Source organism: Meles meles, chromosome 18, assembly GCF_922984935.1.
Source record: "Meles meles chromosome 18, mMelMel3.1 paternal haplotype, whole genome shotgun sequence".
Taxonomy (NCBI): Eukaryota; Metazoa; Chordata; class Mammalia; order Carnivora; family Mustelidae; genus Meles; species Meles meles.
The window spans coordinates 46,198,975-46,224,989 of record NC_060083.1 but is presented as its reverse complement, the minus strand read 5'-3'; the positions used below and the strand labels follow the sequence as shown (position 1 = coordinate 46,224,989).

General features: G+C 42.0%; 1 protein-coding gene across 6 annotated transcripts in view; it reads left to right on the top strand.

Moving 5' to 3' along the window:
- Positions 1 to 23,074, top strand: part of GJC1 (gap junction protein gamma 1) — a 44,369-nt gene extending 21,295 nt beyond the window's left edge. For all 6 annotated transcript variants that reach the window (XM_045986624.1, XM_045986626.1, XM_045986625.1 and 3 more), the window contains 2 exons: positions 16,046 to 16,121; positions 17,887 to 23,074. In XM_045986624.1, the coding sequence (XP_045842580.1) occupies positions 17,907 to 19,097 (1,191 nt within the window). In that variant the 5' untranslated portion in view covers positions 16,046 to 16,121; positions 17,887 to 17,906 and the 3' untranslated portion in view covers positions 19,098 to 23,074. The remainder of the gene's footprint in view (positions 1 to 16,045; positions 16,122 to 17,886) is intronic.
- Positions 23,075 to 26,015: the final 2,941 nt, after the last annotated feature.

Below are 26,015 nucleotides of genomic sequence, written 5' to 3'. Positions count from 1 at the left end.
GAAGTGGATTTAATAGAGGAAACAACAAATCATATATGAAGGTGCATAGTGTGAATTAATACAAATAATGAATTTTTTCAATTTGAAGTAAAACACATTAAGATGAACACAAAACATTGAGGTTTTTTTTTTTTTTTTAAGATTTTATTTATTTATTAGAGAGAGAGAGAGAGCAAGCACAGGCAGAGGCAGAGGGCAAAGCCGGCTCCCTGCCAAACAAGGAGCCCGATGTGGGACTCGATCCCAGGACGCTGGGATCATGACCTGAGCCGAAGGCAGCCGCTTAACCAACTGAGCCACCCAGGCGTCCCAACATTGAGGTTTTTGAAGAAGAATTTGTTTAAAAGTTTACAAAAGAATTTTTTTTTTTTTTAATCTCAAGCAGACTTTATTCTATAGGGCACAGAATGCCTTTAGAGGCATTTTCTTTTAAAAGCTGATATATTCATTTAGTTCAAAAAAAAACAAGACAGGGGCACCTGGGTGGCTCAGTGGATTAAGCCGCTGCCTTCGGCTCAGGTCATGATCTCAGGGTCCTGGGATCAAGCCCCGCATCGGGCTCTCTACTCCGCAGGGAGCCTGCTTCCTCCTCTCTCTCTGCCTGCCTCTCTGCCTACTTGTGATCTCTCTCTCTGTCAAATGAATAAATAAAATCTTAAAAAAAAAAAAAAAGACAATATTAAAGGATGCATAGGGGCACTTGGGTGGCTCTGTCAGTTGGAGACTGACTTTTGGTTTCAGCTCAGGTCATGATCTTGGGGTCTGAGTTGATGCCCCATGTTGGGTTCCACCCTCAGCGGGGAATCTGAGATTTTTCTCCCTTTTTCTCTGCCCCTACCTGTGCTCACTTGCACGCGCACTCTCTCTCTCTCTCAAGTAAATCTTTTTTTAAAAAAAAAGATATATAGGGCACTTGGGTGGCTCAGTTGGTTAAGCGTCTGCCTTCAGCTGAGCTCATGATTCCAGTGCCCTGGGATCAAGTACAGCATCAGGCTCCCTGCTCAGTGGGGAGTCAGCTTCTCTGTCTACCCCTCCCGCTGCTCTCTCTCTGTCTGGGTGTCTCTCAAATAAATAAAATCTTTAAACAAATAAAAATTTAAAAGATATATAATCAAAAGTGTTGATCCTACCGTGTCCTCCTTACTCTCGTACTTTTGTTAGTTTTTTTTATGTCCTTGTAAGCTCTTTTTTTTTTAAAAGTTTGTTTATTCATTTAAGTAATCTCTACACCCAGTGTGGGGCTCGAATATACAACCCCGAGATCAAGAGTCCCATGCTCTTCCAACTGAGCCAGCCCATCGCCCTCTTGTGTGTCTTTATAGAAATAAAAGGAAAGGGGCGCCTGAGTGGCTCAGTGGGTTAAGCCGCTGCCTTCGGCTCAGGTCATGATCTCAGGGTCCTGGGATCGAGTCCCGCATCGGGCTCTCTGCTCGGCAGGGAGCCTGCTTCCCTCTCTCTCTCTCTGCCAGCCTCTCTATCTACTTGTGATCTCTCTCTGTCAAATAAATAAATAAAATCTTTTAAAAAAATAAAATAAAATAAAAGGAAAAACACATTGGGGTTTTTTTCCTCTCTACATAAAAGGCATGCCGAAATATATACTTACATACCTTGCTATTTCCACTGATTAAATGTCTTGGATGTCTTCCTGTACAGGGAGAGCATTCTTCCTTATTTGTGTAGATAGACCATAGTGAATTTAACCATTGCTAGATAGTGGACATTTGAGTCCATTATAAAAATAATGTGATTATTCCCAAACGTGAGATTATAGGTCAAAGGATAAGCGCATTTATACTTTTGTTAGATCTTCCCAAATTGCCATCAGAAGTTATACCACTCCCATCAACAATGTATGAGAACATCTATTTCTCCATAGCCTCCCCAACTGTTTTATTTTATTTTTTTTTTAAGATTTTATTTATTTATTTGACAGAGAGAGATCACAAGTAGGCAGAGAGGCAGGCAGAGAGAGTGAGAGGGAAGCAGGCTCCCTTCAGAGCAGAGAGCCCGACGTGGGACTCGATCCCAGGACCCTGAGATCATGACCCGAGCCGAAGGCAGCGGCTTAAACCACTGAGCCACCCAGGCGCCCCAACTGTTTTATTTTTATCAACATGATGGAAGAATTATATCAAAGTAGTTTGTTTCATTTTAGAGATATAATTCACATGTCTTAAATTTCATCCTTTTAAGGTGTACAATTCAGTGACTTTTAGTGTATTCAGAAGGTTGTGTAGCTATCACCCCTGTCAAATTTTCATCATCCCAAGGAAATACCCTGTATCCATTAATAGTTACATTCTATTTCTCAAAGCCCCAGACAACCACTAATCTTTCTGTCTTTGGATGTACATTTCATATAAATGGAATCATATAAAGTTTGGCTTTTTTGTATTTGACTTATTTCACTTAGCTTTATTTTTTCAAGGTTCATCCATCTTGTGCATCTTTTTTAAGGGGCACTTTTATAGGGGGTTCTGCCATGGAATGTCTGTTTGTGTACCTTGCCTATTTTCTGTTGGATTGTTGGGTGGGGTTTGTAAGTTTGGGGTTTTTTTTTCTTTTTTTTTTTGTAACTCTTTACATGGTAGGGAAATTAGGTCTTTACCTATAAAAGAGTTACCAGGGGCGCCTGGGTGGCTCAGTGGGTTAAAGCCTCTGCCTTCGGCTCAGGTCATGATCCCAGGGTCCTGGGATCGAGTCCCGCATCGGGCTCTCTGCTCTGCAGGGAGCCTGCTTCCTCCTCTCTCTCTGCCTGCTTCTCTGCCTAGTTGTGATTTCTCTCTGTCAAATAAATAAAATATTTAACAAAAATAAAATAAAATAAAAGTAAGAGTTACCAAAGGGACGTCTGGCTGGGTTAGTGCAGTGTGCAGTTCTTGATCTCAGGGTTGTGAATTTGAGCCCCACATTGGGTGTAGAGTTAGCTTAGAAATAAAATCTTAAATTTGGTGTGCCTGCATTGCAGTCATTCAGCCAACTGAGCCACCCAGGAGCCCCTCTTCTAAGAATTTTTTTTTTTTTAAGATTTTATTTATTTATTTGACAGAGATCACAAGTAGGCAGAGAAGCAGGCAGAGAGGAGGAGGAAGCAGGCCCCCGCTGAGCAGAGAGCCCGATGCGGGGCAGGATCCCAGGACCCTGGGATCATGACCTGAGCTGAAGGCAGAGGCTTTAACCCACTGAGCCACCCAGGTACCCCAACTTCTTCTAAGATTTTTTAATGCATATATTTTATTTGTTTTCACAAATTTGGGATTACTCTGTTTTGTATCCTATGTTTTTCTTTTCTTTTATTTTTTTTAAGATTTTATTTATTTGACAGGAGAGAGATCACAAGTAGGCAGAGAGGCAGGCAGGGGTGGGGGAAGCAGGTTCTCTGCTGAGCAGAGAGCCCAGATGCAAGGCTCAATCCCAGGACCCTGAGATCATGACCTGAGCCTAAGGCAGAGGCTTAACCCACTGAGCCACCCAGATGCCCCTGTGTCCTGTATTTTTCAGTTACTATATCATCAACATTTTTATTTTTCCAAATGTTTGAATTTATTTATTGAACAGATACTTATTGAGCACCTACCACCCTTTGTCAGGCCATAGGGTTTTAGATACTAGGGATAAAGAAACAAAATCCCGCCCTCAGGGAGCTTCTATTCTATAAACAATGAAATTATAAAATAAGAAATATATATATATTTTGAGAGTTAAGTGCTTAAAAAGAAAATTAAAGCTGAGTAAAGGGGCTGGTCTGGGGTAGGTTTCTTTTTTTATTACTACTATTTTTTTTTAAGTTTTTTTGTTTGTTTTGTTTGGTTTTGTTTTTTTAAGTAATCTCTATGCCCAGCATGAGGATTGAACTTAACCCCAGAATCAAGAGTAGCGTGTTCTACTGACTGAACCAACCAGCTGCCCCTGGGGGACATTTCATTATGGAGGTGACATTTTAGCAGACTTGAATGAGACAGTCCTGCCAGCTAGCTTTGCAGTGTTCAAAGCAGTGAAAATAGCAAGTGTAGAAGCCTTGAGATGAAAGCATGGCATATTAGGTATGATTTGAGGAGGATAGGACGCAGGTGTTCCTGAGTCAGAATGAGCAAAAGGGAGAATGGAAGGAGTATGCCACCAGAAAGTGAACTGTGGCTGTATGATAGGGGGTGTTATAGACTGTGGTAAAGATTTTTGGTTTTATTCCAAGAGTTTTGAGCAGAAAAGGGAAATGATTGACTGACTTTTTATTTTTTTTATTTTTTTCTAGATTTTATTTATTTATATGACAGAGAGAGAGAGATCACAAGTAGACAGAGATGCAGGCAGAGAGAGGGGGAAGCAGGCTCCCCGCAGAGCAGAGCGCCTGACGCGGAGCTCAGTCCCAGGACCCTGAGATCATGACCTGAGCCAAAGGCCGAGGCCCAAATCACTGAACCATCTAGGCACCCCCGACTTACTTTTTAAAGCTTTACTCTGGTTGCTTTTTGGAGAATAGATTTGAAAGGGATAAGAGCATAAGCTAGGAGACCAGTAAAGAAGACTTTTGCTTTTACCATAGTCTTTGTTAGAAATGAAGGTGACTTGGATCAGAGTGGTTGTAATGGAGGTGGTAATAAGTGGTTGGACTGTGGATATATTTTGAAGATAAAATTAATAGGATTTACTAGTGGCTTGGCTTGAAGTAACAAAAAGAGTAAGGCTGACTTGAAGGTTTTTGACTAGAGGAACTACATGAATGGTGGAGCCATTTACTTAGATTTGGATAACTGAAGACAGAATAGGTCTTCAGAGGATAGGAGGATTGGTTTGGGGTATGTTAAATTTGGTGCCTATTAGACATCCAAGAGAGATGTCAAGTAGCAGTTGAATTTCCAGTCTAAAGTTCAAGGGAGATGTTGAAGCAAATGTGACATCACTTACAGCTTGAATTCTGGTTGGAGGAACCCACAAAGAAGACCGAGGAGGGTAGGCTAATAAGATAGGATAAAGATCAGGATATGTATTTAGAAGTTTGCAAAGGAGAAGTGAGACTGAAATAGAAATTGGGAAGTAATAGCTAGAGGACCATATCAGGGAAGCTACAGATGTGGGGGCACAGAGAGTATTTCAGAGAGGAAGGAGTGATCAAGTATATCAAATATAGCTTAAAAGGTTGAATAAGAGAATTGACCATTGAATTTGGCAGTGTAGAACTTATCTTTGGTAAGTAGTTTTGGTAGATTGGTGGTGTGAAAGTTTATTGGTATGTATACTGTACTCACCACTCATCACCAGTTATTAACCATTTAGTAGTTTTCAATTCTTTTTTTAAAAATGTTTTATTTATTTATTTTGACAGAGAGAGAGATCACAAATAGGCAGAGAGGCAGGCGGGGGGGGCGGGGGGGAAGCAGGCTTCCTGCTGAGCAGAGAGCCTGACGTGGGGCTGGATCCCAGGACCCTGGGATCATGACCTGAGCTGAAGGCAGAGGCTTAACCCACTGAGCCACCCAAACACCCCAGTAGTTTTCAATTCTTGAGATATTTTAGATATTTAAATTCAGATGTGTATGATGTATTTGAGAACATTGTGAAGTAATGATTTATAAATTAATGGTTTATTGGATATTAGAGTTAAGAAAATACTACATAGCAAAAAAAGAAGACTTCGGTGTTGGGGCACCTGGGTAGCTCGGTTGGTGGAGCATCTGCCTTTGGCTCAGGTCATGATCTCAGGGTCCTGGGATTGGGCCCCACATTGGGCTCCAGCTTGGCAGGAAGCCTGCTTTCCCTCTCTCACCCCCTGCTCTTGCTGTCTCTCTCTCACTCACTGTCAAATAAATAAATAAGTAAATAAAATATAAGAAAAAGGCTACTTGGGAGTTGAACCAACCTATGCCAGTAGTTGTGACTTTGACCACATTATTTAACTTTTGTCAACCTGATTCTTACTTAAAAGATAAAATTTTATGAAGATTAAAATAAATGAGCACCCTTTATGGTTCCTGGCACATATGTGTTCAGTGAATCCTAAATTGTGTCTTGTTCTTTATAGGGAAAATAAAGATTGCTTTCTGAAAAAAAGTCACAATGCTATTAATTGGTCATGGAAATGTAGGAGGTAAATTTTGAGGATGGAGTGGAAGAGGAAAAGAAAATGGTTCTTTTCAGACATAATGTGGAGATTTTTCAGTGATTAGAGAGCAAGAATATGGGAATTAGCTAAATTTGAGTGGTTGCTAATTTAATTCTATTGTGCTCATTGTGTATGATTTTAATAATTTTTTAAAAACTTTTGTTTAATGATTTCATTATTCATGAGAGACACATAGAGGGAGGCAGAGGCAGAGGGTGAAGCAAGCTCCCTGCTGAGTAGGGAGCCTAATGTGGGACTCGATCCCAGGACGCTGGGATCATGACCTGAGCTGAAGGCAGTTGCCCAACCATCTGAGCTACCCAGGTGCCCTGAATAATTTTTTTAAGATTTTATTTATTTAAGATTTTATTCATTTGACAGAGATCACAAGTAGGCAGAGAGGCAGGCAGAGAGAAAGAGGAAGGGAAGCAGGCTCCCCACTGAGCAGAGAGAGCCCGATGCGGGGCTCGATCCCAGGACCCTGAGATCATGACCTGAGCCGAAGGCAGAGGCTTTAACCCACTGAGCCACCCAGGCGCCCCAAGATTTTATTTATTTAGAGAGAGAGAGAGTGAGCAGGGCAGAGGGAGAGGGAGAGAAAGAGAATCTCCAGCAGACTCTATGCTGACTATGGAGCCTGACACAGGGCTCTATCCCAGGACCCAAGACCATGACCTGAGCTGAAACAGAGTCAGATGCTAAACTGACTGAGCCACCAGGCTTCCCTGATTTGAATAATTTTTTTTAAGATTTTATTTATTTATTTGACAGAGAGACAGAGATCACAAGTAGATGGAGAGGCAGGCAGAGAGAGAGAGAGGAGGAAGCAGGCTCCCCACTGAGCAGAGAGCCCGATGGGGGGGGCTTGACCCCAGGGTCCGGGGATCATGACCTGAGATGGAGGCAGAGGTTTTAACCCACTGAGCCACCTAGGCGCCCCTGATTTGAATAATTTTAAAGGTACTTGAGACTTTTTTTTTTTTTTAAGATTTTATTTATTTATTTGACAGAGAGATCACAAGCAGCTAGAGAGGCAGGCAGAGAGAGAGAGAGAGGGAAGCAGGCTCGCTGCCGAGCAGAGAGCCCGATGCGGGACTCGATCCCAGGACCCTGAGATCATGACCTGAGCCGAAGGCAGCGGCTTAACCCACTGAGCCACCCAGGCGCCCCTACTTGAGACTTTTGTTGATGGCCCAGAATATGGTCTATGTTGTAAATGTTCTTTTTGTCTCTGAAAAAATTGTGAATTCTTTTGCCATTGGGTGGATTGTGCTCTAAAATGTCAGTCGGTTAATGGTTAATAGTAAGTAGTGTTTTTCTCTTATATGTATACTGGTTTTTTTCCTATTTGTTCTATGAATTACTGAGTCAGAGGTACTAAAATCTCCAACTATTAATGGTGGGATTGTCAATTCCCTTATCAGTCTTTGCTTCATCTCTTTTGAAGCTCTGTTAATATGTGTATAAGCATGCAGAAATGTTTCCTTAAAGATAGATCTATCTATTTATTTAAAGAGAGAAGGAGAAAGACTCCAGCCGACTCCCTGCTGAGTCAGGGCTTAATCTCATGACCCGAGATCATGACCTGAGCCAAAATCAAGAGTCGGACACATAACTGACTGAGCCACCCAAGTGCCCCTAAAAATGTAGAAATTTTATGTCCTATTAATGAATTGATCTTTTTATCATTGTGAAAGGAGCTTCTTTATTTCAGGTTATTCCTTGCTCGAAATACACATTTTCTGATATTAATATATACTCTTCTTTTTTTGTCTTTTAAAGGTTTTATTTATTTATTTGACAGAGCACAAGCAGGGGGAGTGGCAGAGAGAGGGAGAAGCAGGCTCCTTGCTGAGCAGGGAACCTGATGTGGGGCTTGATCCCAGGACCCATGCTGAAGGCAGATATTTAACCCACTGAGCCACCCAGGTGCCCCTACTCTTTGTTGTCATTACTGTTAACATGTGATGTCTTTCTCCATAGTTTTGCTGTTAATTGCTTTATGGCTTTATACTTAAAGTGGATTTCTATATAGGCATCATATAGTTCTTGTTTATTTAATCCAGTCTGACAATTTCTGCCTTTTAATTGAATATTTAGACCATTTACATTAAATGTGATTATTGATACCATCGGATTTAAATCCACAATCTTCCTATTTGTTCTCTTCATCTCATTTATTTTTTATGATTCCATATTGTCTCCTTTGTTGTTTAATAGCTGTAACATTGTTTTGTTATTTTAATGGTTGATTTGGGGTTTATTGTAGCTATCTTTAATTTATCATAGTCTGCATTTAAGTAATATTGAATCACCTCTTGTATTATAACCTTACGATATTATATTTCCATTTCCTTTGCCTTGATTTTTTTGTGGTATTATTTTCATACTTTTACCTCTAAGAAAAAGAAGTGTGATAAGAAATATAAATTCCAGGGGCACTTGGGTGGTTCAGTCATTAAGCATCTGCCATCAGCTCAGGTCATGATCCCAGAGTCCTGGGATTGAGCCCCACATCAGGAAGCCTGCTTCTCCCTCTCCCACTCCCCGTGCTTGTGTTTCCTCTCTCACTGTCTCTCTCTCTCTCTGTCAAATAAATAAATAAAATCTTTAAAAAAAAAAAAGAAAGAGGGCACCTGGGTGGCTCAGTGGGTTAGGCCTCTGCCTTCAGCTCGGGTCGTGATCCCAGAGTCCTGGGATCGAGCCCTGCATTGGGCTCTCTGTTCGGCGGGGAGCCTGCTTCCCCTTTCCCTCTCTGCCTGCCTCTCTCTGCCTACTTGTGATCTCCGTCTGTCAATGAATAAATAAAATCTTTTAAAAAATAAAAATAAAAAAAAGAAAAGAAAAAGAAAAATATAAATTCCAGGGGCACCCACCTGAGTGGCTCAGTTAAGCATCTGCCTTTGGCTCAGGTCATAATCCCAGAGTCCTGGGATTGAATTTCACATCGGGCTCCCTGCTTGGCAGGGAGACTGCTTCTCTCCCTCTGTCTCCAGCTCTGCCTACTTGTGCTCTCTCTCATTCATATAAATGAATAAGATTTTTTTTTAATATAAAAATAAAAAAATAAAAGACTTCAGGGACACCTGGGTGGCTCAGTCAGTTAAGCATCTGCCTTCAATTCAGGTCATGATCCCAGTGTCCTAGGATTGAGTCCCGCTTCAGGCTCCTTGTTTAGTGGGGAGTCTGCTTCTGCTTCTGCCTCTACACCTTCCCTGTGCACATGCTTTCTCTCTGGCTCTTTCTCTCAAATAAATAAAATCTTTTTTTTTTTTTAATTAAAAAAAATTTCACTTCGAGGTGAAAATTCTTAATTTCTAGCCTAGTCTTCTGCCTAACACCTGACTCCGTACAACAGTCCTTTTTCTGCTTAAAATGTCCTGTAAAACAAGCTTCATTGCTTCATGAGACTGCTTTTAAAAAAAAAAATTATAGATTTATTTATTTTAGAGAGTGCACACACATGTGTGAGCAGAGGGAGAGGTAGAAGGAGAGAGAACCTCAAGCAGACCCCACTGACCATGGAGCCTTACACGGGGCTAGATTCACAACCCTGAGATCGTGACCTGAGCTGAAATCAAGAGTCAGACACCCAAGCAATCACACCCTGAGCCTGCTTATTCTTTTTATGGACGGGTTGACGCAGTGGGAATCTAGGAGGAAAATATAGAAAAGATTATAATAAGTATAAAGCAGGTCCCATAGGAATGTATTCATTCGTTTGTCAGACATTTATTTAGCACTTAACATGTGTCAGTTATGGACTAGATGCTAAGGAAGCAGAGGTGAAAGACACATAACCTTTAGGGGCTCCCAGTTCAGATACGGTGACAGGCCCCTGAAGCAGCACTGGGAGTAAGTAGTAATGTCAGGCACAGCTTGTAGCTCTGTATGTGTATACGCTCATCCTAGTAAGTCCCCTTTCACAAAGCGTTCACATCTCAGACTGGTGGCTTCTGAACTGAGTTTACCAACTTCTCTTGGCCCTATTCTCAATGCCCAGATAAGTAATTAAACTTATAAACTTATTAATTAAATGAGTGATTAAACCATTTCTGTTAGAGATACTGCTTTTATAGTTTTAGTCCCTCCCTCCCTCCAGCTGCCAAGAAATCTTTGAGTTCTTTTTGGTTTTGGTTTTGTTTTGACTTGAATTTTTCTGCAAATAAGGTCTTAAATTCTGAAATTTCCCCCTTTTGATCTTTGTGAGTTTATTATTTAGGTTTTTTGGGTTTTTTTAGATTTTATTTAGTTGACAGAAAGAGACATATCAAGAGAGGGAACACAAGGAGGGGGAGTGAGAGAGGGAGAAGCAGGCTTCCTGCTGAGCAGGGAGCCTGATGTGGGGACTCCATCCTTGGACCCTGGGATCATGACCTGAACGGAAGGCAGACACTTAACAACAGAGCCACCCAGGTGCCCCTTATTATTTAGTTTAATTCTGATGCCAAAGATTGAGTTTAGGTCCTCCCTTCTGTGTTCACGTGGAACCTATATATAGTTTCATCTGTAATGTGATTCTTTTTTTTTTTTTTTTAAGTTTTATTTATTTATTTGACAGAGAGATCATAAGTAGGCAGAGAGGCGGGGGGGGGGCGAGCAGACCCCCTGCTGAGCAGAGAGCCCGATGTGGAGCTCAATCCCAGGACCCCGGGATCATGACCTGAGTCAAAGGCAGAGGCTTAATGCCCTGACCCATCCAGGCACTCTGTAATGTAATTCTTTATTAGTGGTTAAGGCCTAGCTTCACCCGTTTAATAACTGTATGATCTTGGGCAACTTTTATATGGTTTCTAGATTTCATTTCTTCATTTTTAGAAGGGATCTAGTCATATAATCTGCCTCCTGGAATAATCCAAATAATATGCTTTATATTTAATCTTCAAAAATCCTATTAGTTCTTTTTTTTTTTTACAGAAAAATGTGGTTAACTTTGACTTGATCCTGTTAGGGTATAAGTGTAGAAAACTTCAAATAAAAAGAATTTGGAAGGGAATTAGGTAATTTATTACCATGTTTATGCCAACTAATTTTGAAAATTCTATTTTCTAGTACAAGACAAGGTAGATTTGTAACTGTAGTTATTTGGAAAATGGACTAAAAATAGCACATTTGGTTTCTGCCCAATAAATGTTATATAAGCAAACATAATTTTCTTTAGTGTGTTTGTGTGTGTGTGTGTGTGTGTGTGAGAGAGAGAGAGAGAGAGAGAGAGTCCTTTTGAATTATGGGCTACCATGAATTGCAGTATTCTTTTTTTTTTTTTTTAAGATTTTATTTATTTTTTTGACAGAGATCACAAGTAGGCAGAGAGGCAGGCAGAGAGAGGGGAAGGCAGGCTCCCCGCTGAGCAGAGAGCCCAATTCGGGGCCCAATCCCAGGACCCTAGGATCATGACCTGAGCTGAAGGCAGAGGCTCTAACCCACTGAGCTACCCAGGCGCCCAAATTGCAGTATTCTTTACTTAAAAATTCATCCTAGAAAAAATAATTTTTCCACCTTTGAATTTAATTAAGAAATTGATCAATGAGACTATATAAAATAAGAAAATTGGAAGGAAAGACGATAAACTGAAGTGTTTATATTAAAGGTCAGATGGTTAATGTCTATACTATGTTGAGAATACATTCTGCAAATAAATGGGGAAAAGTCTAGAAATAATCAGTGAAGGGGGGTGGATATGGGATAACCGTGTCCTGTCCTGATACATTAAAAACAAAAACTGAGGGGCGCCTGGGGCACCTGGCTGACTCAACCAGTAGAGCATACAACTCTTGATCTTGGGGTTGTGAATTTGAGCCCCATGTTGGGTTTAGCAATTACTTTAAAATAAGATCTTAAAAAAATTTTTTTTCAGGGGCACCTGGGTGGCTCAGTGGTTTAGGCGGGTGGCTCAGTGGTTTAGGCCGCTGCCTTCGGCTCAGGTCATGATCTCAGGGTCCTGGGATCGAGTCCCACATCGGCCTCTCTGCCTACTTATGATCTCTCTCTGTCAAATAAATAAATAAAATCTTTAAAAAAAAAATTTTTTTTTTTCAGTGCACCTGTGTGACAATCAGTTAAGCGTCTGCCTTCAACTCAGGTTATGATCCCAGGGTCCTGGGATTGAGCCCCACATCAGTCACCTTGCTTAGCAGGGAGCCTGCTTCTCCCTCTCCCTGCCTCTCTCCCTCTCTCTCTGACAAATAAATAAATAAAATCTTTAAAAACCACGTACAAATTGACATAATTTTGAAATGGGATTGGCATCCGTGTGAAGTAGCATAACAGTGCTAATGAGGTTGAGGTGAAATTGTAATCATTCTTTGCCAGGCATTGTAAATTGCTAGGATCTTTTTAGAAAGTTGGATGACAGTGGTGGCTCTGAAGGTTAAGGGTCCAACTATTTATTTATTTATTTATTTATTTATTTGACAGAGAAAGCACAAGCAGGAAGAGGGAGAAGCAGGCTTCCTGCTGAGCAGGGAACCCGATGTGGGACTCTGGGCCCATGAGGGTCCAACTGTTCATTTCAGCTCACACCTTGATCTCAGGGTTGTGAGTTCAAGATTCACTTTGGGCTCCACACCCAGCCTGGAGCCTAATTTTAAAAATAAATAAATATATAAATAAATAAGAAAGTTAGATGACAGTACAAAGCAAGAGCCATGCAGGTTTACATTTCCTGTGATCTAATACCATTTCTTAGAATTTGTCTATAGATAAATTCAACAAAAGCATAAAGAATATATTTTTTCAAAAAGCTATTAAGTACAAAAGTACATGTAAGTCAATTGGGGCTTTCTTAGCAAGAAACTTTTAGGTATTTGCCATCCCCCCTCCTCTTACCACCGCTTGTCACATGCTCCCTGTCACTTCCCTTCAGAGATAGAGAGTATGGAAATGACTCTTACTTTTTCATGAGAGCCATTCACAGGTAAATTGCACACTCTCACTCCCCATTCCTTATCCATGTCTGTTTGCTGAAACAGGGAAGCCAGAGAAGACTGTCCTGAATTTTAGGCTTCTGATAGCAGAGCAAAAAAAGGCAGAAGAGAAGGAACTGTAGTAGAGCAAGAACACAATGAGACCACACTTGGTAATGACATGTTCTGCTTAGAAATGTCAATTCCAGGGGCACCTGGGTGGCTCAGTGGGTTAAAGCCTCTGCCTTCAGCTCAGGTCATGATCCCAGGGTCCTGGGATGGCGCCCTGCATCGGGCTCTCTGCTCAGCGGGGAGCCTGCTTCCTCCTCTCTCTCTGCCTGCTTCTCTGCCTACTTGTGATCTCTGTCAAACAAATAAATAAAATCTTAGAAAATTTAAAAAATAATTGAAAAAAAGAAATGTCGGGGCGCCTGGGTGGCTCAGTGGGTTAAGCCGCTGCCTTCGGCTCAGGTCATGATCTCAGAGTCCTGGGATCGAGTCCCGCATCGGGCTCTCTGCTCGACGGCGAGCCTGCTTCCCTCTCTCTCTCTCTGCCTGCCTCTCTGTCTGCTTGTGATCTCTCTGTCAAATAAATAAATAAAATCTTTAAAAAAAAGAAAAAGAAATGTCAATTCCAGAACCCACCCTTCTACTTATTCCATTTTCTCTCTCTCATTACCTCCCTCCCGCTCTCCACCACTCCCCCCACACACCCTTGGAGTAGTGTAGTCTGATATTTTCTTTAATGTTTGCAAGGAAAGGAAAGGAATTTGGAAAGAGTATCAAATCTGTTGACTATTCAGCAGGATGGTGATGGCTGCCATTGATTTTAGGAAGCCCATGGTTATTTTAGAAAGAAAATTTCCCAGGACCCTTTTTATGAGATGCTGAAATTAAGTTACTAAACACAGCATTGCTTGTACTCTAGCTGTGGGTGTGGGGTGCTTTGGCACTTAAAAATGCCCCTGGGAAAGCCGGTTCTAAGGGTTCGGCATTTTCTACGCCTACCCTACAACTTAGCCAATGTGCAGTGCTCACTTCCGGTGTGTTTCACTACTTTATAACTTATATGAGGTTTGAGGGACATACGCCATTCCTCCTCCCCCAAAGAACTTAGATTATTACATGAGATTGTGAACTGTTGAGAGATTCTTTCATAGCAATAATTACTAAAAAGTTACTTGTTGGGGTAGCTCAGCCAGTTAAGCAGCTGACTCAGTTTCTGCTTAGGTCATGATGTCAGACGCATGAGATCAAGCCCCACGTCAGGCTTCACACTCAGCACAGAGTCTGCTTCAGATGCTCTCTCCCTCTGCCCCTCCTGCTCGCTCTCACTCTCTCCCAAATAAATTTTAAAAACCTTTTTAAAAAATGATAATTCGTTTGTCTTTGGTATGGAGGAAGGTATAGAGGATGAATTTTCTAATTAACAATAGTACTTTGATGATTTTGACTCACTGGAATAAACAGAATTTCAGGCTTTAGGGGAAATGCTTTAGATGGGGTATTTGGGAACAGTCTGAACTTGGATGGGAATCATGACAGGAGTTCCATGTTGGAAACTTGAGTTATGTCACCATTTAAAGAATATATATTTCTATTTTGTGGTTTTATAGCTTGTGTATTCAGTAAGAGAAGTGCTGAGCTCATTTAGACATTAGGGCTGGGAATGTACTTGGAGTCCCATGGTGAGATGCTTGTGTGCTCAGATTCTGTACATAAGGAGATACTCGCATGTTTTGTAGGTGCCTGGACTACTATCTTTTCTTATTTTCATCTGCCTTTGGCCCAAGTCATGATCTCAGGGTCCTGGGATCGAGCCCCGCATTGGGCTCTCTGCTCAGCGGGGAGCCTGCTTCCCCCTCTCTCTCTGTCTACTTGTGATCTCTCTTTCTGTCAGATAAATAAAATCTTTAAAAAAAAAAAAGAAAATTGTTTTAGGTTTTTTCCCCTATATCTTAACCCCCTCCCCAGATTTTTCTAAGTTACCATGAACATGTAACATTTATGGATTGTTTTAAATTTATTAAATTAAATGATAGCCAGTGAACAAATTTGCCACCTTATGGATGCCTCTTGGCCACAGCTACTCAGAGTTTGTAGAACTTGATAATAAACAATACTTTATCCTGGGTTGGTTGGTTTGTTTTTAAGATTTTTTTTTTTAAGATTTTATTTATTTATTTGAGAGTGAGATAGTGAGGGAGAGCATGAGAGGGGAGAAAGTCAGAGGGAGAAGCAGACTCTCTAAGGAGCAGGGAGCCTGATGTGGGACTCGATTCCAGGACTCTGGGATCATAACCTGAGCTGAAGGCAGTCACTTAACCAACTGAGCCACCCAGGCACCCCTTAAGATTTTATTTTTAAGTAATTTCTATACCCAGCATAGAGTTGAACCCACAACCCTGAGATCAGGAGTTGCATACTTCACCACCTGAGACAGCCAGGCGCCCCCCCCGGGACTTATTTTATTTTTTTAATCACAATACAGATGCAGGTGTTTTCTTTCTGTGAGCAGTTTCTTTGTGTGAATTTATAAATCACCCCATGTGGATTCGGATGTCCCAATGACTGAGAGCCAGCTGTTGGGTGTTTTAACTAAACAGCTTACTCCCAGTTGGCCGCTTAAATCCTGGTGAGAGGTATTAGCTGCTCAGAGCATCCAGGGTGAAGATTTTCACAAGGCCTTTTGTGACCTGTTTTAAATTTGTTGAGATTTTTCTGCTTTGGCTTTTTCCTATAGGTGCCAGAGTTGATCTGCTTCAGATTTCCACAATGACTCATCTTCCTGTCATAATTTCTTAGACTACAATGACTTAAGATTATCTCTGGGTTACTTTTAAACATAGTTTTTTCTACTGCATGCATTGGGAAAAATAAACAGTGGTATTGAAATTCAAGCCTGTTTCTACCACATGCTGATTGGTTCCTGCGCTCCATAGAAAACTTCGTTTCTTCCTGAAAATGGCACTTTAATGATTCATTATTTTCTATGGGAGGAAGCTTGTGACCTTCTTTTGTTCTTTTTTCCTTCCAGAGGGAATCTGGAAAAGTTGTAAGAAAAACAACATTTCTCTAAGAAAGTACTGGGTAACAGAAGTTCTGGATAACAGGTAAAGCATAAACTTTGGTCATGCTGATAATCACCGATAATCTGCAAAAGTAAACTGGGAGAGAGAAGGAGAGAGAAGTGTGCTTTGTGTCAGGTGTTGCGTTAGGGATTTTAATTTTTTTTTTTAAGATTTCATTTATTTATTTTTAAAGATTTTATTTATTTATCTGACAGAGAGAGATCATAAGAAGGCAGAGAGGCAAGCAGAGGCGGGGGAAAGCTGGTTCCCTGCTGAGCAGAGAGCCCGATGTGGGGCTCGATCCCAGGGCCCTGAGATCATGACCTGAGCTGAAGGCGGAGGCCCAATCCACTGAGCCACCCAGGTGCCGCAAGATTTTATTTTTATTTGAGAGAGAGTGAGAGAACATGAGAGGGGAGAAGGTCATAGGGAGAAGCAGGCTCCCTGTGGAGTCGGGAACCCAATGTGGGATCCAGTCCTGGGACTCCAGGATCATGACCTGAGCCAAAGGCAGTGACCCAACCAACTAAACCAACCAGGCGCCCTGCATTAGGGATTTTATATACATCACCTCATTTAGATGATTTTTAGTAGGATTCTGTGCAGAGATCTAAGACTCTCAGAGTAAAGCTGCCCTTGAAAACGCAGTTTCAGGGGCACCTCGGTGGCTCAGTGGGTTAAGCCTCTGCTTTCAGCTCAGGTCATGATCTCAGGGTCCTGGCATCAGGCTCTCTGCTCAGCGGGGAGCCTGCTTCCTCCTCTCTCTCTGTCTTCCTGTCTGCCTACTTGTGATCTCTCTCTCTCTCTGTGTCAAATAAAAAAAAAAAAAATTTTTTTTAAATGCTGTTTCAAATGGATTTGCCTATTGATTGGATTTAATGTCCTCACAGTTCAGTTTGGAAACATTTTTAACATCTACCAAAAACAAAGTACAGCAACAGAGAATCCTAGATTCTGTTAATGCTGTGCAGCCCAGCTAGGGGGTGAGTGACTTCCTAGTTCCTTTCTGTCTTTTGTTTTAGTTCTTGATCTTTGCCAGTTATTTGCAGCTGTATCATCTCCTTAATTTTTTCTAATACTTTGTCACCAGGTCTAAAATTTAAATTTCCTCATACAATTTAAAACTTAAATTTCCTCTTTACAATGGAGTCCAGCTCAAGTGTCCACATTATGTTTGTTTGTTTTTAAGATTTTATTTATTTATTTGACAGAGAGCGAGAGAGCAAGCGCACAAGCAGGGGGAGTGGCAGGCAGAGGGAGAAGGAGAAGCAGAGCTGGGGGAACCCGATGTGGGACTCAAACCCAGGACCCCAGGATCATGACCTCAGCTGGAGGCAGTTGCTTAACCAACTGAGCCACCCAGGCGCCCTCCACATTATGTTTTTAGTGATAATCTCACCATGTCTGAACAGAATAAGCTACACTTTGTTCTTTTTTCTTATTTATATCTCACAAATAAGTCTTATGACATGATAGTATACATAAAGAATCCAGTATGCTGGGTCTGAGAAATATATCTCAGATGGTAGCTACAATTTGACCTTTGGGACTAGGGAAGACTGGAAAGCCAACCAGACTTCCTAGGGTTCTGCAGCCCCAAACAAGTGCTCACAGACTGAGGTGAATTATCCTATGTGAGAGAGTAGAACGTGAGGTGCTCTTCATGCTGTCATTCTAACAGGAGCCTTAGGGTTAGATTTCAAGTATTGAGAAAAGTAGTTCCTAGAGATACATCAACAAAAAATTAAGTTGTTTCAGATTTTAATAATTTGTTGATTTTCCTTTGGGGTTTTTCCATTTTTATCAGGGCAAAGCAGTTTTGTCACCATGAGCTGGAGCTTTCTGACACGCCTGCTAGAGGAGATCCACAACCATTCCACATTTGTGGGGAAGATCTGGCTCACTGTATTGATTGTCTTCCGGATTGTCCTTACAGCTGTAGGAGGGGAGTCCATCTATTACGATGAGCAAAGCAAATTTGTATGTAACACAGAGCAGCCAGGCTGCGAGAATGTCTGCTATGATGCCTTTGCGCCCCTCTCCCATGTGCGCTTTTGGGTGTTCCAGATCATCCTGGTGGCAACCCCGTCTGTGATGTACCTGGGCTATGCCATTCACAAGATCGCCAAGATGGAGCACGGCGAAGCAGACAAGAAGGCGGCTCGGAGCAAACCCTATGCTATGCGTTGGAAACAGCACCGGGCTCTGGAGGAAACAGAAGAGGACCATGAAGAGGATCCCATGATGTATCCGGAAATGGAATTGGAGAGTGAAAAAGAAAATAAGGAGCAGAACCAACCTAAACCCAAGCATGATGGCCGACGGCGGATTCGGGAGGATGGACTTATGAAAATCTACGTGCTGCAGTTGCTGGCAAGGACCGTGTTTGAGGTGGGTTTTCTGATAGGGCAGTATTTCCTGTATGGCTTCCAAGTCCACCCATTTTATGTGTGCAGCAGACTTCCTTGCCCTCATAAAATCGACTGCTTTATATCTAGACCCACCGAAAAGACCATCTTCCTTCTAATAATGTATGGTGTTACAGGCCTTTGCCTATTGCTTAACATTTGGGAAATGCTTCATTTAGGGTTTGGGACAATTCGAGACTCGCTAAACAGTAAAAGGAGGGAACTGGAAGATCCGGGTGCTTATAATTACCCTTTCACTTGGAATACTCCATCTGCTCCCCCTGGCTATAACATTGCCGTCAAACCAGATCAGATACAGTACACCGAACTGTCCAACGCTAAGATCGCCTACAAGCAAAACAAGGCCAACATTGCCCAGGAACAACAGTATGGCAGCCGTGAGGAGAACCTCCCAGCCGACCTGGAGACTCTGCAGCGGGAGATCAGAATGGCCCAGGAACGCTTGGATCTCGCAATCCAGGCCTATAGTCACCAAAACAACCCCCATGGACCCCGGGGGAAAAAAGCCAAAGCGGGGTCCAAAGCTGGGTCCAACAAGAGCAGTGCTAGTAGCAAATCAGGGGATGGGAAGACCTCCGTCTGGATTTAATCTTGGCGGGGCTTGAAACTAGTGCTTTTCATAGTTCATGGTAAGCAGCGGCTCACTGAATAATGACTTCCATTGAGTAAACATTTGGCTCTGGTTATCTTCAGGGATGCTGTTGGCTCATGATCCAAGCTCAGGGGACTCTGAAAGTGGGGCTGGGACAAGGGGGAGAAAAGGGGAAAACACAGTGTTCCTGGGCACATATTCCAGCAATAATACAGTTATGGAACTTTACATTTATGTCTTCCAGATCTGGAAAAGAACAAATATATTTAAATCATTCTTGTTGAAAAGTTTTTGTATGTACAGTATTATGGTACATTTTTTTAGTATGAGAATTTTTTTTGTATTTGTATATTGGACCACTGTAGTTATACTTTTATATTAAAGGAAAAAAATCCTTAAGGTAATGCCTACTAGGCTAGTGTTATTACTTTTCAGCAAATGCAACCCTGGGTTTAACGTTTTCATAGATGCTACACCTAATAAAAGTGCCTCTTGTGTTGCTGGGAAGAATTCAGCTATGTAAGGAGCCAGAGGAGGAAGCATCAGTTTTTAGTCTTGGAAAGAAAGTCCACAGTAGCGGGAGGTTGAGGTCTTTTCTCCTTTACTTAAGAGGTTCTTGAGTCTCATTCATGTACCCAGACTTGTATCTAATCTTTGAAAACCCATTTGTGTTTTCAAAGGGTATAAATGATTCCCTGCAAGTTTCCTGTAGTGATCAAGCATTACCGGCATTTCCCTTGGTGGTGTGCATATGATTTAAGTTCTTTCAAAAGGCTTGCATACAGAGGTATCCCCAGCCTGGTAGCAGTGCGGAGAATCTGTCCCTTGGTGTGACAAAGAGTCCTGTTGCACAGCAAAGCCTCAGAAATGAGCCCCACTACGCTGCAGTTCAGTTGTGGACCTGATTTGCCTGAAATCTCTACCCAGAAACCTACCTCTTGGGTTGCTCAAGAAACCAGTGGTGGATATTTTCTTTACATATTAACATTAGAAATATAAAAATTCCCCTGTAGGCTAAGAAAACTCAAAGCTTCTTGCACTGTATATGGCAGAAGGCCTAAATCTGAATTCAATAATTTTTTATAATTTACTGTGAAACTTAAAATCTCTATACTTCTGCCAGTGTGGATTTCTGTGTGGAAACCAGTCAGGACAGGGATTCTGTCTGTAAATAGACCTAAAGAGAATTTCGGTATTTATTCCTTATAGGCATATCTGTTTGTTAATGACTAGCATGAGAGTTCACATAACACCCGTAATTTGTAGTATTTTACTGATGTTTTCAGTCCCGGATTATGTTGGAGAGCTTTGCTCTCGCATCATGTTCACATTTGTCTCCCAAGTTTATGAGCATCTAAGTAAGAACTTGGTAAAGATTTAAAGGAAGGGTCCTTTGCTTCCCAGGGAGCATTTCCATTTGAGTGTGTCACTCTCCTAAGAGGAAGCAAGCCACCTCTGACTTTGGAATTCCCAAAGTATTACTTTTTATGTCTTGGTTTTAGAACATCAGTTCTTTATTATTTAGGAGAGTCCTGGAACAGCACCCTTAGGTCTTTTCTTTTTCATTTCTTTCTTTCTTCTACTCAGTAGAAAATTTAAAATGATCTTCTAGCTATGCGTTAACCCTTATTTTGCTTTTCTTTTCTTTCTTCTTCTTTTTTTTTAAATCTATAAATTTTAGCCCAGAGAAGCTTCTTAGAATCTCTAAACGTCTTAAGCAGAAAGGAAACTCAGGTGAGACTAAAAGGGAATTTTCAAAGAACAAGAGACCTGATGTGTCCTGGATGATTAGTAAACATGCATAGTTTCCTTCATACTACATGTTTTATAAGGAAATTCAAGTGATTCTTCTTAGAAAACAAGCAAGATTTTAAACACCAAAGCTTAGCTAAGATGAGCCATCAGTTCATTCTTGTGTCTCTAGAGCTTCAAGGAGATTTCTTAATCAAAGGACAGAAAACACACAGACACTCGCATCCATCTACACAGAGCCTGAAGGAGAACAGAGTGGCTTCGCCAGCGGAAAGGTTGGGGACTCGGGATGACTGAGAGGGAAAGGAGCCGAGCAGAAATGCCAGGCAAAGACGTGCGGCGCCAGGAGCATCCACTTAGTTCCTGCACACAGTGCCCGGGGCGTTTCTTCTTGGCTTGTTCCGAGGAGAATGTTATTTTGTATCTGGATAATTTCTTCAACATCTAAGTCACTTCACATGTACACACACTTTAAAAACCTATTTTTTTATTCTCTCACCAAAGCTTTATGACATGGAGTTCCCAACCCTCACTGCTTTCCTGGTACATTTCTTTCAGCCTTTGAACATGGGAGTTGGCCAAAGCCATTTTCCCCTCATGGCATGTCACAGACCTCCATTAGGAAGACGGCCCTACCAGTGTCTACCTTAAACCATTAATTGGGTTGACGTTGAATCTATTAAAAATGCCGTTTTGGTTATCCTGGAACGTGCAGTTATTAGTATAAAAAGTGTGTGAGCAGTATTTTTTTTTTTTCCCAAAATCCTGTTCCTTTGGATTGCCACATTGACCTGCTCTATTGTGTGACCTTTACTTTTCTAAATAGCTGAGGTCTTAGTCTTCCCACACCGGAATTAGGGAACAGTCACACATTTATATTTCTTAACATGGTATTAGAGTTACTCAGATGTGGTGTGTCTTTTTGCTCATCATCTGTGTTAAAATCTGTTATTCAGAAGAGATTATAAAACAGACATTTTTCTTAGTCAAACTGAAAGGGAGAATTAGAATACATTTTTGCCTAAGAATTGTTAATGTTCTCTTTGTGGTTTCATCTTCGCTTAGGACTTCATTTCTCTTGTTTCTTTATTTGCTTACTTAAACCCACAAGTGTGTTACCTCATTCGAAGTCATTCTTCTGGGGATTTTCCTTGACTAATATCTATAGAATTACTTTTGATAAAAATGAACTTTGCCATCTAGAATGTGTTTCATGGCCCCAACAGCTCTTACCCATCTGTCTTTCAGAAGGACACCTATGTCTTTAAAGAGAAAAAATGTCATCATTTGGTACCTTAATTCTGTCATTTCTCCATGGTATGAAATTAAGCAGTTTACTTGCCCTTTCCAAGTTTCGGGAGCTGCTTGCTTCTCCAAAATGTTAGGAAGTATTAGACCCTCTGGTAAAAGATACTAAAAAATCATCTGTGGGTCATTTGTCTGAACCTGGAGCTTCAAGGAAAAGAGAGTTGTCAGAAGAGCATGACGGCAGTGAGACATCCTTCGGTGCCCTCCATCACGGGCATCAGTGGTGGTTCAAAACACTCGCTCGAAGCAGTCTATACCAAGAATGGACTTCAGTGTTAACTCCCGTTAGTCATACCAATGCTTTGCCCTTTCAGCTTGTAAATGTCCATGTTGTATTCCTCTGTCTCACTTAAGAGACAGTACACCTCCAAAAATAGCTTCTATAGTTTATGATAAATTTTTGGCCAGCCAGCTTTCAGTAAAAGGCAAGTATGTTATACTTGAACCTACTTCAAGAACCTTTTTATAAAAGGGTCTTTTCTGACGGAAGAAAAGTACCTGAAGTCAAAGATACACAGTTGCTGGTCATTTTGATTGGAAGATTCCAAATATTAGATTAATTGTATCTCTATAAAATCATGTAATCTCATGAAGAGCCTTGCCACCTGAAAATAAGAAAGCCCCGGCGCCTATACGGTATTTGGAACTAAAACTTCAGTTCACCTCTATACTCTAAATCTGTAATAACTCGTAGTCACCATCAAATGTTAGAACCATTCGGTTGAATTGCATACTTGTCACTCCTGGCCACAGATCATGGAGAGATTAAAAGATTTTTATTTGTTGTCCCTGATGCAGTTGTGTTGTTTTTAATAATGATGTTGAGTTTGGGTCATGCCTATTCCACCTTAATAGTCATAATTTAAAGACGCAATCCATAGTATTCCAAAATACAGGAGTCCAAACAAAAGAAAACCGTATTCCCATGTAAAACCTCTACAGTAGTAAAAGGGGTAAGCGTTTTGCATTTCAGGATTGGCTTGTTGAGCCAGCAAAGACCTTTGGCTATATGCTTCCAAGTTTGGAAATGCTTTTTATTACACTATTTTGGGTGGTTTTTTTTTAAGATTTTATTTATTTATTTGACAGAGACCATGAGAGAAGGAACACAAGTGGGGGCAGGGGAGCTGGAGAGGGAGAAGCAGGCTTCCCTCCCACTGAACAGGGAGCCCGATGCAGGGCTCGATCCCAGGACCCTGGAATCATGACCTGAGCTGAAGGCAGCGGCTTTAACCCACTGAACCACGCAGTTGTACTCCCCTTTTGTACTCTCACTTGTGTTTTCTTTAATAAAGCTTTTAGAGAAGTCTCTTCCCCAGGCACTAAGAATTAGATGTGGTTAACATATGGATATGAAAAAAGTAGCTAACACCTCCAGTTATTTAAGATAATTTAAATGTAAAATTCGTCTCTTAACCAGCAATTTAAGGTCATGTGGTGTGCAGCGTGGATGTTGTATGAACAGCTAAAGAATTACCATTCTAGTGCCAGAGATCACCCGATGCTAATTTTGTTCTGTATGTTGATGTAAAACTTAGTGGTGGGGACAGACTGCTCGTGGCCTCGTCTCGGGAAGACTGGTCCGTGCCACATACAGTTAAGATTAATTCGTGGTCAGTGCATCTTTTCCCAAACTTGAAAACTCAGCTGCCAGTAAGTGTCATATTGAGTATTTACCCCATTCTTTGTGTAAAATAGTACCTGAGAGCTTAATGGTTTGTGCAGAAAACCTGATACCAAACCCTGTGGACCTGGCATTGCCCAGTAAATTGATCTCAGTGGGAATGCACGACCAGGAAGATTTCCAAGTAGATGTTTGGACTCAAAACCTGTCGTTTTTCACAGCTGAGTTACAGCCCCTGGCAGTGCTGTGGTTCTATGGACGGGCTTATATCTGGCATCCTGATCCGGGAAGGGTGAAATCTAAGCATAGAAACTGGGATCACACCCTGTCTCAGGCTCCCTTTGGTTCTCAGGACCTTTACTCCGAGAGGAGCGCCTTCTGGAGGGCTGTTTGCCGCAGACCCACCCCAATCTTGGTATGGCTAATCTGCCCTCTGTGGTTCGGAAGCGCAGGAGAGGGTAGCATCTGTTGCAAGCATGGCCTCTGTTCCGCCAGGCACAGGAGGCTGGCTGGTAGGTCATGCACAGAGCGCACCCTCAGCAGCACAGATTGTAAACTGGTCAGCCAGCCATATTTGGTAATGAACTTGTGAGCTGTTGGGAAAGCTGTCCAAGCAGGGAAGGCCCTCTCTTCCTTCTGAAAGTGGATTCTTTGGCAGATTTGCTGTCAGAACAGAGACTAATACCTGGAAAAGGTATCCTCAGAGTTAAAATCTTTGCTACATGGAGTTTAAAACTATTTCTAGGGCTTATATGAATCATAATATACAGTAGTTTTAGGGTTTTCTCTCTTTTAGTCACCTCAAACTGGAAACATGTTACCCAGGGGCATGGAGAATGTGGAGGTTGAGGCAGAGCTGGGAACGGAATCCTGGTCTGCACAGTGGCTCAGTCTAGCACCCTTGGAGCTTTTCCTGGAGGGGCATGCAGCAGCTGCTGGAGGGGCTTCCTCAAGGGGGCAGGCGGGTCTGTGGATCTTTGCTGCGGGGACCTTGCTGTCTAGAGCGTGTTTTCCAAATGTGACCGTTGAGCTGCCTGTGGAAGAAACAGGAATGCCTATTAAAATGTAGGTTCTGGGGCGCCTGGGTGGCTCAGTGGGTTAAGCCGCTGCCTTCGGCTCAGGTCATGATCTCAGGGTCCTGGGATCGAGTCCCGCATCGGGCTCTCTGATCAGCGGGGAGCCTGCTTCCCTCTCTCTCTGCCTGCCTCTCTGTCTACTTGTGATCTCTCTCTGTCAAATAAATAAAATCTTAAAAAAAAAAAAAGTAGGGGGGCGCCTGGGTGGCTCAGTGGGTTAAGCCGCTGCCTTCGGCTCAGGTCATGATCTCAGGGTCCTGGGATCGAGTCCCGCATGGGGCTCTCTGCTCAGCAGGGAGCCTGCTTCCCTCTCTCTCTCTCTCTGCCTGCCTCTCTGCCTACTTGTGATCTCTCTCTGTCAAATAAATAAATAAAATATTAAAAAAAAAAGTAGGTTCTGGGGCGCCTGGGTGGCTCAGTCATTAAGCATCTGCCTTCGGCTCAGGTCATGATGCCAGGGTCCTGGGATCGAGCCCCGCATTGGGCCCACTGCTCAGTGGGAAGCCTGCTTCTCCCTCTCCCATTCCCACTGCTTGTATTCCCTCTCTGTGTCTCTCTGTGTGTCAAATAAGTAAATAAATAAAATCTTTAAAAAATAATGAAATGTAGGTTCCTTGGCATTTCAGGCCTTTGTAATCAGATCTAAGTTCTCTAGGCAATCGTTTAAAAATCTTTTAAGGTAGGGGCACCTGTGTGGTTCAGTGGGTCAGAGCCTCTGTCTTCAGCTCAGGTCATGATCCCAGGGTTCTGGGATCGAGCCCCACCTCAGGCGCTCTGCTCAGGCAGGAGCCTGCTTCCCCCTCTCTCTGCCTGCCTCTCTGCCTGCTTGTGATCTCTGTCAAATAAATAGAATTTTTTTTTAATCTTTTACTGTAGAACTTCACATGTGGTGAAATTCACTATTTAGTATATAGTTGCAAACGCATACGGTTAAGTAACCACCCCTGGAAGGTACAGAATATGGGCATCGCCCAGCAATTTTCTGTATGTAAGAATCCCATCAAGTTTTGAGAACCACTGACCTTAGGAAAAAGAAACAAAAACTTCAAGTGTGTGCCAGGGTGAAAGGGAGAGGGTTTATTTTGAACGGTCTCATTTCAAGGTTTGGACCTGGCATTGCGCAGGAGCCCACAATGCCTGATGGCCCGGAGTGAA